This window comes from Anabas testudineus, chromosome 23 (assembly GCF_900324465.2).
Source record: "Anabas testudineus chromosome 23, fAnaTes1.2, whole genome shotgun sequence".
Taxonomy (NCBI): domain Eukaryota; kingdom Metazoa; phylum Chordata; class Actinopteri; order Anabantiformes; family Anabantidae; genus Anabas; species Anabas testudineus.
The window spans coordinates 3,463,934-3,475,261 of NC_046631.1; the positions used below are offsets into that span (position 1 = coordinate 3,463,934).

General features: G+C 40.6%; 1 protein-coding gene across 1 annotated transcript in view; it reads left to right on the forward strand.

The window, feature by feature from the left end:
- cdk17 (cyclin-dependent kinase 17) overlaps positions 1-11,328 on the forward strand; it is a 29,857-nt gene that overhangs the window by 14,957 nt on the left and 3,572 nt on the right. Inside the window, exons 2-5 of the mRNA XM_026364113.1 lie at positions 1,080-1,224; positions 3,086-3,250; positions 7,181-7,314; positions 10,403-10,528. Of these exons, the coding sequence (XP_026219898.1) occupies positions 1,098-1,224; positions 3,086-3,250; positions 7,181-7,314; positions 10,403-10,528 (552 nt within the window). The 5' untranslated portion in view covers positions 1,080-1,097. The remainder of the gene's footprint in view (positions 1-1,079; positions 1,225-3,085; positions 3,251-7,180; positions 7,315-10,402; positions 10,529-11,328) is intronic.

Below are 11,328 nucleotides of genomic sequence, written 5' to 3' on the forward strand. Positions count from 1 at the left end.
GTTGCAGGTCATATAAAGAACCCTTTGAAACCCCATACCCCCAAAGTGCAATTAATATTTATGAAATAAAATCTTTTAATAAATAAATTCCTCTTCTGGCAGCCTGTTGGATTTTAATTAGATCAAATGCAGCCAGCAGAGAGGAAATACAGGTCATATCCCACACATGCACATTTGCTGTTATTCTTAAATGTGTGCATTGTAGCATAAAGAATCCAATGAAGAGGTGGTGGCTGTGTGTTGTTGTGCATTAATTCCCTGACACTGATTGACAAAATGATTCTTGCCATGCAGCGTATTGAATGACAAATTGCTGAAGGTTAGTGTGTGTGCGCGTGTGTGTGTGAGCTGCCAGGCAGATGGTGTGTTGCGAAGGGAAGCTAATGACCTTGAAAGAGAGAGGGGCAAGAGAGAAGCTTGGTGACGGCAGGGGTCAGCTCCGTTTGAGGGTCAGGCGGGACGGGTGGGGGCAATTCTGCTCCTGCTTCCTTGCTGCATTTCCTTCACTTAACCAGTGTGCGCCTTTCTCACACACACACACACACACACACACACACACACACTTGCATGGGGCGTTAACACAGTGACACAATGAACAGGGACTGGCTTGAGGCAGATTGAGCAAGGTGTTTCCTGTGACCTGGACGACTGCTGCGTCAACACAAACACACTTGTCTGGAACAACAGTCGCAAGGCGTGTGCGTGTCTGCTAACCGATTTGACTCTCTCCTCCTTCAGTTAGAGTTGATTAATTTGCCCCCTGTTTATATGTGTGTATGTAAGTGTAAAGTGGTGTACTCAACTCTGTGATATTCATCCTTTATTTATGATCTGTTCATGGTTTATTCATGCCCTGGTGAAGCAGTTGCAGAGTGAATGAATATTGAATTAAAAGCATCTTGATGTTATTCATGTGCTAAGATATTTTGGATTAGATTGGGGCTTCAGGAATCCCCCTCGTTGTGAAAACACACACACACACACACACACACCAAGGTGTTGTTTTTTTGTGTTTTTAAATTAATGCTTTTTTAAATTAATGTTCCTGTTCCTTCTGTGTGTTTTTTTGCGTCCTGCAGGCCGTGCACTGCCCTGCTATGGAAAAGATGAAGAGAATTAAGAAGCGCCTGTCGTTAACACTCCGCACCAGTCAGACCATCGACGAGTCCCTGTCTGAACTGGCTGAGCAGATGACCATTGAGGACGGCGGCACCAAAGACAATGGTGAGTGTTTGGCATGGTCTTGCTAAAACAAACAAGTCCTTCCATGAAAAGACGTCTGGTTGGCAGATTACGTTCCATGAAAACCCATATCGTTCAAATATTTGCAGTTACCCCTGCCGCGTGCAGTAATGCACCCACATACCGTCACAGATGCTGTTTTTTTGAACTGTGCATTGACAACAGTTCAGATGGTCTCTCTCCTCTTTAAATGGAGAATGCAGTGTGCATGATTTTATCAGTTTATCTTAGACGAGCTTGGGCTCAGAGAAGGCCTTGATGTTTCTGGAAAGTGGTTATACAGTAGGTGTTTTTTTCTTTGCATAGTAGAGTTCTAACTCGCATTTGTAGATGCAGCAGTTAACCATGTTCACTAACATATAGGGATTGACAATCACACCACATCAGTACAATTTTACACTGAGAGACATTATTATTGAGACATTGAATTTATTTACTCAAGCAGTCTTTCACGAAGTGGTGAACATTGTCTCATTCTTACTTTTAAAAGACCAATAAACCGAATCAGTTGTGAAATGTTCTACCAACTTTTCAAGTCTTCTGTTGCAACTTTTATAAAACATTTAGCTGGCATCAAATTAAAAATAAATGAAGTGAAATGAATCCATTTTGCTTTAAATAGTTATGGCTCAAATCTGTAAAATTTGAAGATAAAGAATATCAACATATAAGTCCTAGTGTAAATGTAGGACTGGAGATTTTAAGGACTAATTTCTCATTTTGTATTCCAGCGCAGGTCTGTCAGCAGGCATTTAAAAAGCACAGAGCCCTCACTATTTTGGTAGCTCTCAGGGGTATTTAAATTATAAAGCACTGAATTTGATGTAAGGAGAGTTCAGTGTCAGTAACAGCTGTAGCTTCCAGTGAGTAGCTCCCTGTCAGGTTATGTAACAGTAGTAAGAAGAAAGGAGCCTTTTGATCACCCAAACACACACTCTCAGATAGCAGGTATATAGAGAACAAGTGTTCACACACAGCCAAACACACTCCAGTTGACTTCTCTTTGTTATGTAATGTCCTCCCACAGTACAGTATGTCTCCACTGAGCTGCTGGTGTGATAGACACGTTCATTTCTCACCGCTGTTTTTAGAATTAATTATTTTTTTGTTTTTATGTGTAAAGAAATAAGTTTTAACTTACAAACAGGGAAAATGCAGTTGTCAATATAACTCAAACACGCTCAACTTGTAATGGTGAAATGTCTGACAAGCACCTAAGGGCAGCTAATTTGTGAGACTGACATGTGGGAACACAGAACAGACTGTTCTGAGATTAGGAGGTCGAACCAAAGCACATATCACATCATATGTCTGATGCAGTTTAGTCTGAAATGATTTGTGACCTTTTGATATAGGTGACTTGACAGTTAGTGTGCCCTTTGGAGATTTATTGCTTTTTTTTTGCTGTAGACTAGCACAAATGCCCCTTGGCTATAATTTCTCAGTACAACAATATTTTCCTTCCTCTCTACATATTAAAACCTCATGAATTAACTTCATAATTAGTTATTCCAAGATTTCTCAGACTTTATTTGGGGATTGTTGCAGCCTAAAATGCCAGATTTGTCTGCAATGTACTTGCAAAAATGCATATTTCCAGAAATAGAACCCTATTTCAGTTAGAGTTACAATGATTTTTGGTATTGAAACATATTTTATGTTACTGCAACATTACAAAACTTTTAAGTAAATGTCAAATACAGTTCAGCATACATGAGAACTGATATTTTCTTCTGCTGTATATTAATCTGTGTTGAGGGTTCTTCATGGTTCATGAAGATTCATGGAGCATCTGATTTCCAGAAAAGCACAAATTCTTACACTTGTTCGTGTTGTGTTCCAGAGCCCTTCATGAGGAATGGCCGCCCCCCCACCTCCCACAGCATGCACTCCTTTCTGCACCAGTACACTGGCTCCTTCAAGAAGCCCCCCCTCCGTCGGCCACACAGCGTCATCGGCGGCACCCTGGGATCCTTCATGGCAATGCCACGCAATGGCAGTCGCCTGGGTGAGATATGCACGCTTGTTCACACACAGCACATACACACATGGAAGGAAGTGTGTAGCAGGGGAGCAGATGGCATCCGGGAACAAAGAGGAAACATGTCATGGTCCTGAGATTTCCGCCCTCCTTCTTAGATTCACAAACACGTTCTTGGCCAGAGTGACTGGGTGTCTTTCGCATGAGATGAGACAGCTTCCCTCTAGTCGCCCTTAGCAGGGCTGTTTTCACCCGAGTGACAGCTGGATGGAGGATTCAGGCAAAACATGACACAGCCTCAGTGTGAACTGATTCATCACTGTCGATCTATAGCAGCAAGTCTTATACTTAGTGTTGGAAGGGAGACGACTCTGATGATTCAAGCAGGGAGTTGGGGCTGCCCGGAGGGTGATGATGTGATTCATGGAAATAAGGTGTTGTGGGTATAAAATTCTACCAGCCTTCAGGCTTTTTGAATATTTAGTCACGTAAAGCTTCATCTGTTTTGAAGGTTTAGGAGGGATGAGGTCTGGAGCACATGATTACAGCTAAAGCTTTTTGCAAGGTGAAGTGTTGCAATTAAAATTACTCTAGACCTAATATCCAACTAGATACTGTCTCACTGTGCTTACAGCATCTTCACACAAATACACCTGATGGTATGATGTGTTGCCAAAGTTTAAGTTACATTCACTGACAGATACAGTGATGAATTACAGATTTATTATTTGATAAGCCTGTATGATCATTTACACTTTACTGTACCTGACAGATGTACCATAACCCTAAACAAACACTTTTTACCAGTCTGATATTTTTCCACATGACCAGGCAACAATAACTGGCATCTGTGCAAACAATCTGTTCAAATCAGTGTTAGAAGTTTGTTTGTAATGATTTAATGTCATTATTTCGGTAAATATTTGGCCTCCAGGGATTCTCTAAGCTAATTTTTGTACTGGACCATGGCCTACATAGAGGGACTTGGATCTAAAAACAGGACAGTTAAATAGGACATTGATGCACCACATATTGCTGCTCCACTCTCTGAGCCGCATGCAGGAAGACAAGAAATGATGAGCAGGGAAAGAGAAAGATCATAAAGTTTCATTAGGTACAAAAAAAATCCCAAGATAGGGAAGGAAGTGAAGGAAGGACGTGTGAAGTTGATCAAGGAAGAAATATTAACAGTAGGTGGAGAAACAAATCCTTTGAAAAAAAAAAAATAGGGGATTTTTTCAGGGTGAGGAATCACAAAATATGATGGGGTGTGGTATGTGAAAGTAAAAGAAGGTTAAAAGGAAGAGAAAGTAGGGCACATGAGATCATTTGGAGCTTTTGAAGTGTGTCACCCTAAAAAGGTGCAGGTAGAGGAAGAATGCATATAATCAATAGCAGTGGAGTCACATAGATTGTCGCCTCTAAAAACCTTTCAAAAAAGAAAGCAAGAGTCAAGAAAAAGGATAAATAAGCCGAGTGAACGCGAGGCATTGGTTATGTTTTTTTGTGGGGGCAAGAATGAGTTATCTGAACGGTGTTCATTAAGAGAAAGTCACTGGGTAAGGAGATAGGAAAGAAAAACAGACATTAATCTGGAATCAAGAATTATAGGACAAGTTGGAAATGTCTGTGAAGACTGTATGAACGAGAACGTTAGGTTAGGTACACATACAGGCTCAGTTACACACAGAATCACCTCTGGAATGCCACATATGGTCAACCACATCCTGAAACTCCCAGCAGCTCCAGTGTGGAGCGTGGTCAAAAGTAGCAACTTATCGCAAGAAGGTTAAAGTTAAAACCTTTAAAGCTACAGTAACAATTTTTTCAGATATGTGTAGCAGAAATATTATACAGGCTTAATGTGGAGAGGTTCTGTCGAAGTTTATTGATCCGGACTCGATGAACAGTCTGCCAGCAGAACTTGCCCTAAGGTTGACACAGGCAGCGTAGGGCTGTTGGTGAGTGTTTGTCGGCCTGCTCTGCTGGCGCTGGTCGGACCCCCATTGGCGAATGGATTCCAGTCAGTCATTCACAACTTCGTAACAGACATCTTCTCAATTAGAAGTAGGTATAAACCATCTCTAGTGAAAATAGTAAGCAAATGCTGCCAAGTGCTGCTTCTGTGGCATTTGATAAATCACTTTCGACCTGTTGAAACAGAGAGTTATGTCCTAAAGCTGCATTTTTTAAGACCTCGAAATGCTAAGAACATGGATGGTATTTGGAGAAATCACAGGAGATAGATGTTGGCAGATATTTTTTCTATGGAAAAACAGAGACATGCACAGTGGAATAAAACGAGTCAGACCTGCAGGAAAAATCTTGAAAACATTCTGATTTCTAAAAGTGGATCAGCATTTCCTATAATCTTTGGAGATGTTGGCATTTTGATGACCAACCAGATGACCACAGACAGGTTCACATTCTGGGGAAAGTGTGTCTTTGGGTTGTGGCTGCACCACAGAGTAATCAAGTAGCACTTTATGAAGTGAACTGTGTCAATTAGGTCCATGTATACAGTCAAGATGATTTAAAGTATAGACTAACATTTGTGAATAAGCACCTTTTAGTGTAATATTTATAGAAATAATTTGGATTATCGTGTTTGAAATAATTGTACACAGTTAATCTCCTTCAACAGAAGGCTTACAGCTGAGATTTTTTCCTCCTTGTGTTTTCTCCTCTCTCCACTGCCTCCACATTTGATGACAGACTGCATGGTTGGAGGCGCTGACACACTGATGATAGAGAACTGCTGAACCATGGCTACTTATTAACTGTGTGTGTGTGTGTGTGTGTGTGTGTGTGTGTGTGTGTGTGTAAAAGAGGGTGGGCGTGCGGTTTGTACATCAGCACGTTTGCTCCTGCTGTGCTATGGTAGCAGTGGTAGTTTTACTGCCGTGGAGGAAATGATGCAGGTTGTGGAGTGTTTAATCTTTGGCCTTGGGGGTTACAAGGGTCTGAGAGGAGATGACAGACAGACAGAGGTCTGTGTAGAAATGCAATTTCAAAGCATCTTCATGAATTGATATGTTATTCAGGCTTAAGATCTGATGAAATATGTCTGGACTATTTATTTTAAGTACCATTACGTCCACCATTACTGAAGCTACTGCCAGTTCTAAAACCAGTGGTTTAGTACTGCCACAAGTTGACTGTTACTGAAATAACATTATTAAGAACATGTGTGTTTCTCTTGACTCATGTTTCTGTCGTGTAAATTAAAGACAAAGTTCTCTCATTAATATTGACTGTGAACTTGAGATGGAGGCGGACTATCTCTCACTTGAATTCAACCAATTGTTCTTTTTGTTCTGTTGATCATGTCCATAAGAAGTGTTCTCTTTTTCTGTGTGTTTGCTGTGGACAAGTGTGTCTGCCTTGAATCGTTCCTGTACCCTCACTGGACAGCCCACCACCAGTTCAGAAGCCACTAATTAATAATAGATAAGCAGCTGAACACGTCTCTGCCTTCGGCATCTAGTTAGTATTATCTTAAAATGATTTTATGTTTGACTGCAGTCAGTTAGCGCTGTGCTGTGTTTTTTTTTTTAGGAAGTATTCAGGAATATTATTAGGAATATTCAACAGTTAAATAATTTATAATACAACAGAAGAATAATTGATAATAAAAAGTGATTACTAGTAGTATTGTTAATCAGTATCAGTAAACTATTATTTTATTCTCATGAAACATTTACCTCCTTCCTTACTCTTAAAACTACATTATAGTATAATACTAGACTACTATGTGTACATAAATGATCCTTATTAATAATAACAAGAAGGGTTTAAAGTCAAACGGTAACCTGTCCATGGCATTAAACAGCTCCAGGTATGATTTGAAATAAAGGGACAACTTTAAGTTGGTTCATCCGATGCCCTAATGCAATAATGTATTTCTGTATGTTTACTAGTGTTTAAATATATTTTATTATTTTTCTCCTCTCTTAGACATTGTGCATGAGAACCTGAAGATGGGTTCTGACGGTGAGAGCGACCAGGCATCAGGAACATCTTCAGATGAGGTTCAGTCTCCAACCGGGGTGTGTCTGAGGAACAGGATCCACCGGCGGATCTCCATGGAGGTCAGATGCTTGCGCACACAAACCCAGTGTAGTTACACAAATACCTTACAGGGAGACTTGACAATATACCCTCATGCACCCCCTCTCTTCTCCTTCTGTTCTGCTGTTCACATCCTCCTCCCCTTCTAGCCCTTGGCCTCAAGGGAGATCTAAGTTGGGAGGGGGGCGGTGTCTGGGTATCATGATACTGACAACAGCCGTGCCCCCTGAGGAGCAGAGCTGAGGCTGGTGAAGATGCTCAGTGTGATAATCTGTGCTGTAACCACAGCGATATTCCATTTTTATTGTACAACTGGAAACAGGGCACAGTTTTTACACAAAACTCCATGCCCTCCAGTTAGCCGTTTCCACGCTTTGTTCCTATTTTCTGGCTGCAGACACACCTATTTTTATCCAAAGACTGAACAAGCGTTAAGTTCAAAGATGATACGGTGGTGTCGATGGCCACAGGGTAAACTGGACAGTTTAAAAGAAAAACAAGTTAAAATGATAAAAAAAAAAAAAATCTCATGATTACCAGGGAGATTTTTGGCCTACTTAGAATTTCACAGTGGTTTTTTAAGAAAATGTTGCTCCGAGCAACAATTTCTCAGACCTTTAGTGTATTGGCTCACTAGTGATTATTTAAGCTAGAAATGGTTCTAAACCTCTATGGGAATAAAATTATGCTGGAAAAATGTTGACTTTGAGTTGGGTAGGGTTAGTTTACCCTACCTTGCAATAAATAAATCCCAGTCCATCATCTTTGTCTTTATGAATGGTGAAGCAGGTGGTGGTGTGGTTTTGTAAGTGCAGTGTCTCACCCTGGAGACCTCCTGCCACCTGCTGGCAGTGGAAGGTACATGACAAAAGTATCGCTCATACACACACACATACATACGCTGACCTATTTATTTGCTCATTTCAAGTGAACAAGAAGCACAAGGATGTGGTGACAAGTTCACCTGCCACACACACACACACACACACACACGTACGTAAGCTCTATTATAAAAGCGTAGGTGCACTGCTCTTCTTGTGGTTCCGTTCGATGACGCTGAAGGTTTTAATGAAGCTGTATTGTGTCGATAAGGAGGTTTAGAACACCGCGTACTCTCACATAGCAACTCTTGCTAAAAGACAAACCTTCTGTCTCTGTATCTCTTGATGCGCCACAGTTTGTTCCCAGGACTGAAAGTGGACTGAAAACACGTATTATTATACAACCAAAAAACAAAAAGAAACAGATACAGTAACAGTACATAGTTGAGCCTCCGCCTCCATGTTTCACAGTGTGAAGGCTTCATTTTCTCTTCTAGGAACATAGAGCTGATGTGACCAAACAATCCTCATTTTAGGAAACTGTTTGTCTTTCAAATGTGGGATGTTTTTCCATGGAACCCCAGTTTCACTCAGAAAGTGACATTTTATATGGTGAAACTCAACACTGATGTAATTTGACCTCGGAGGTCAGCTTGGATTTGTTTAGAAGGTTATCTTGTTTTTGTTTCTTTTTCCATTGTTGAAGTCTTTGGTTCATTGTGAGCTCAATTTTCCATTTGTGGCTGCATGCTGGGACACTGTCTATGCTTTCCTGGATCTTAAACATCTAATAACAATATTAGCTGTGGTCACAGAAACACCAAGCAGCTTGGAGAGGGTTTTGTAGCCTTTATCTTAACTGTGCTTGGCAGTATTTTTATCCTTATCTCATTAGACACCTTCCTTTCTTCCTTTTCTTGTCTGTGTTCAGTGAGGTGTACACAATGATTACAAACAGCAGAGTGACTACTTTTCTCCATTTAGATAGGCTGATAATGCGATCGAAGGCAATTCAATAGTTTCTAACCACTTCTAAAAGGATCCATAAAGAATAAGAACAAGAATTCAGCTTTATAGAACTTCTTTGTTTAATTCAATCCAAAAGCTTCAGGGTAACATGATTTCATCGTCTCACCTCAAAAAGATAAGAATCATTCAAGTGGTGTAACTGAATGCAGATGGGCTGTAGATTCAATACAGGTTTGGCATGATCTAAGAGTGCTTTAATGTCAGTAACGGCATAAAAGCAGACAACAAACTCCTGTACAATCTGAGGGGACAGTATAAATGCTGTAGAGTGATGCACAATGAGTTTTAAAATGCTGTTTTACATCAGAGACAAGCAGCACAGAGTCGTCCTTTATAATACTTCCCATCTTCCAGATGGAAATATGCTCAACATAATAGCTTTTATTTGAACTCTCAGGTGTCATAATACCTACATCTTGTCTGAGCAGCATTGTCATAGAGGACAAAGAACTACAGTGGTAAAATGAGGAAATGAGACAGTGATATTTGAAGAGACGCCGAAGTTAAAAGCACAATACAATAACCTACAGAAGTGATGAATCCCTGCTTTATACTCATTCCAGTCCTCCTTCAGTCAGCATTACATAAGTGTATCACTATCCGATGTGGTATTACAGTATTTCTGTCCTAAAATAGATACAATCAGCCCTCCACAGCAATAAGATATTAGCTGTGTAACAGTAACACTGACAGCCTGCAGACACAGACTGACGTTAATAATAAAGATGAAGATAAAGATATGTCCGATTGTCCCGGTCGTTTGTTTGCCGGCATGTGTTCTCATAATTGCAATCTGATTTGTGCTCAAACAGGCTTTTGCTTTTCAGCTGCAGTCACGCTTCAGCACGGCGCCCTTTTTATTTTTACCCTCCATAAGATGATCGACCTGATCTCTTGTCTTCTCTCTGTGAGAGCAGGAGGAGATGAGAGCGAGTTATTTCAGACACTGTGTATGAACGTGTGTGTGGGTGGATTCAGTAGCCCACATTGTCTCTTGCCTGCTGCTGAAACATACTCCTCACTGCATATAGACATGAGGCATATAGCAGTAAATTTTAGCACCCTGTGCCACCATTGCAGAAAGATAACTGTGTGTTTTGCAATCACAAGCTCGTGTGGTTAATTAATAGTAAGCGCGGCAAAATTTGCTCTTGCTGTAGTTGTTGTTTCTAAATACCTTCTTCTCTTATTCACTTACTCAAAGAAACATCATCAATTTAATCCTTAATAGTGTTTTTCTGATGTCTGTGCTTTACAGGACCTCAACAAGCGTTTGTCGCTGCCTGCTGACATCCGAATTCCTGATGGTTACCTGGAGAAGCTGCAGCTCAGCAGCCCACCCTTCGACCAGCCGCTCAGCCGGCGCTCCCGCCGAGCTTCGCTGGTCAGTGTGTGTGAGACGTGTGTTTGTGTCTGTGCACCTTTATGTGCGCTACCTTTATTGCTTAGTGCTCTCATTCCTGTTACCAGACTCCCACTGTACCGGTTACCATGGCAACTGGCCCGATGTGAGCCTAGCAAGGATTAATCTGGAGTCATAAGCGCTCACCACCTTTAGCCAATCAAATTAGATCACAAAACTCTGTGTGCTGTGGTGTGATTTCACAGCTTTGTTGCAGATTTTCACACGTAAAAAAAAAGTTATTGATGCAAAATAGACAAAGCTTCTTGCTCATTGTATAAGATGATATAAACTACACTAGTCTTCTTAAATGCATAGCAGCTGTTACACAGAAGTTTAAATGTTCATCTGTGGGACGCAATTAGTTTTCACCATTAAAAGTATGCCAAACTAGTTCTTAGCCATTCCTGTTTGCAGTGTTTCCACAGATATACAGATAACTATGACTCCATTTGATACTGAAGAAAACTTCAAAACACGATTTTTCGTTTTGTTGCTTTGAACTTAGAAGAGAATGACATCCTTAGGCAGTCAGGCTCTAAGCTTTACAGTTTGGAAACCTCTGATCTATCACATTGCCTAAAACTAAAAAAACAAGCGAGCCTGAAGAGGCACAGAGATCAGCAGTAACAAAATAATTCACCGCTAACACAGCTGCGTAAGGTTTTGAACTACGTGAAGAGTTATCTTAAGGTTTAGGGCAAATTCAGTTCCCAATTGCAGAAAAATGACAGCCTCACTTTTGAACCTGTAATTTAAATTAACCTTGATTCTGTTTTTCT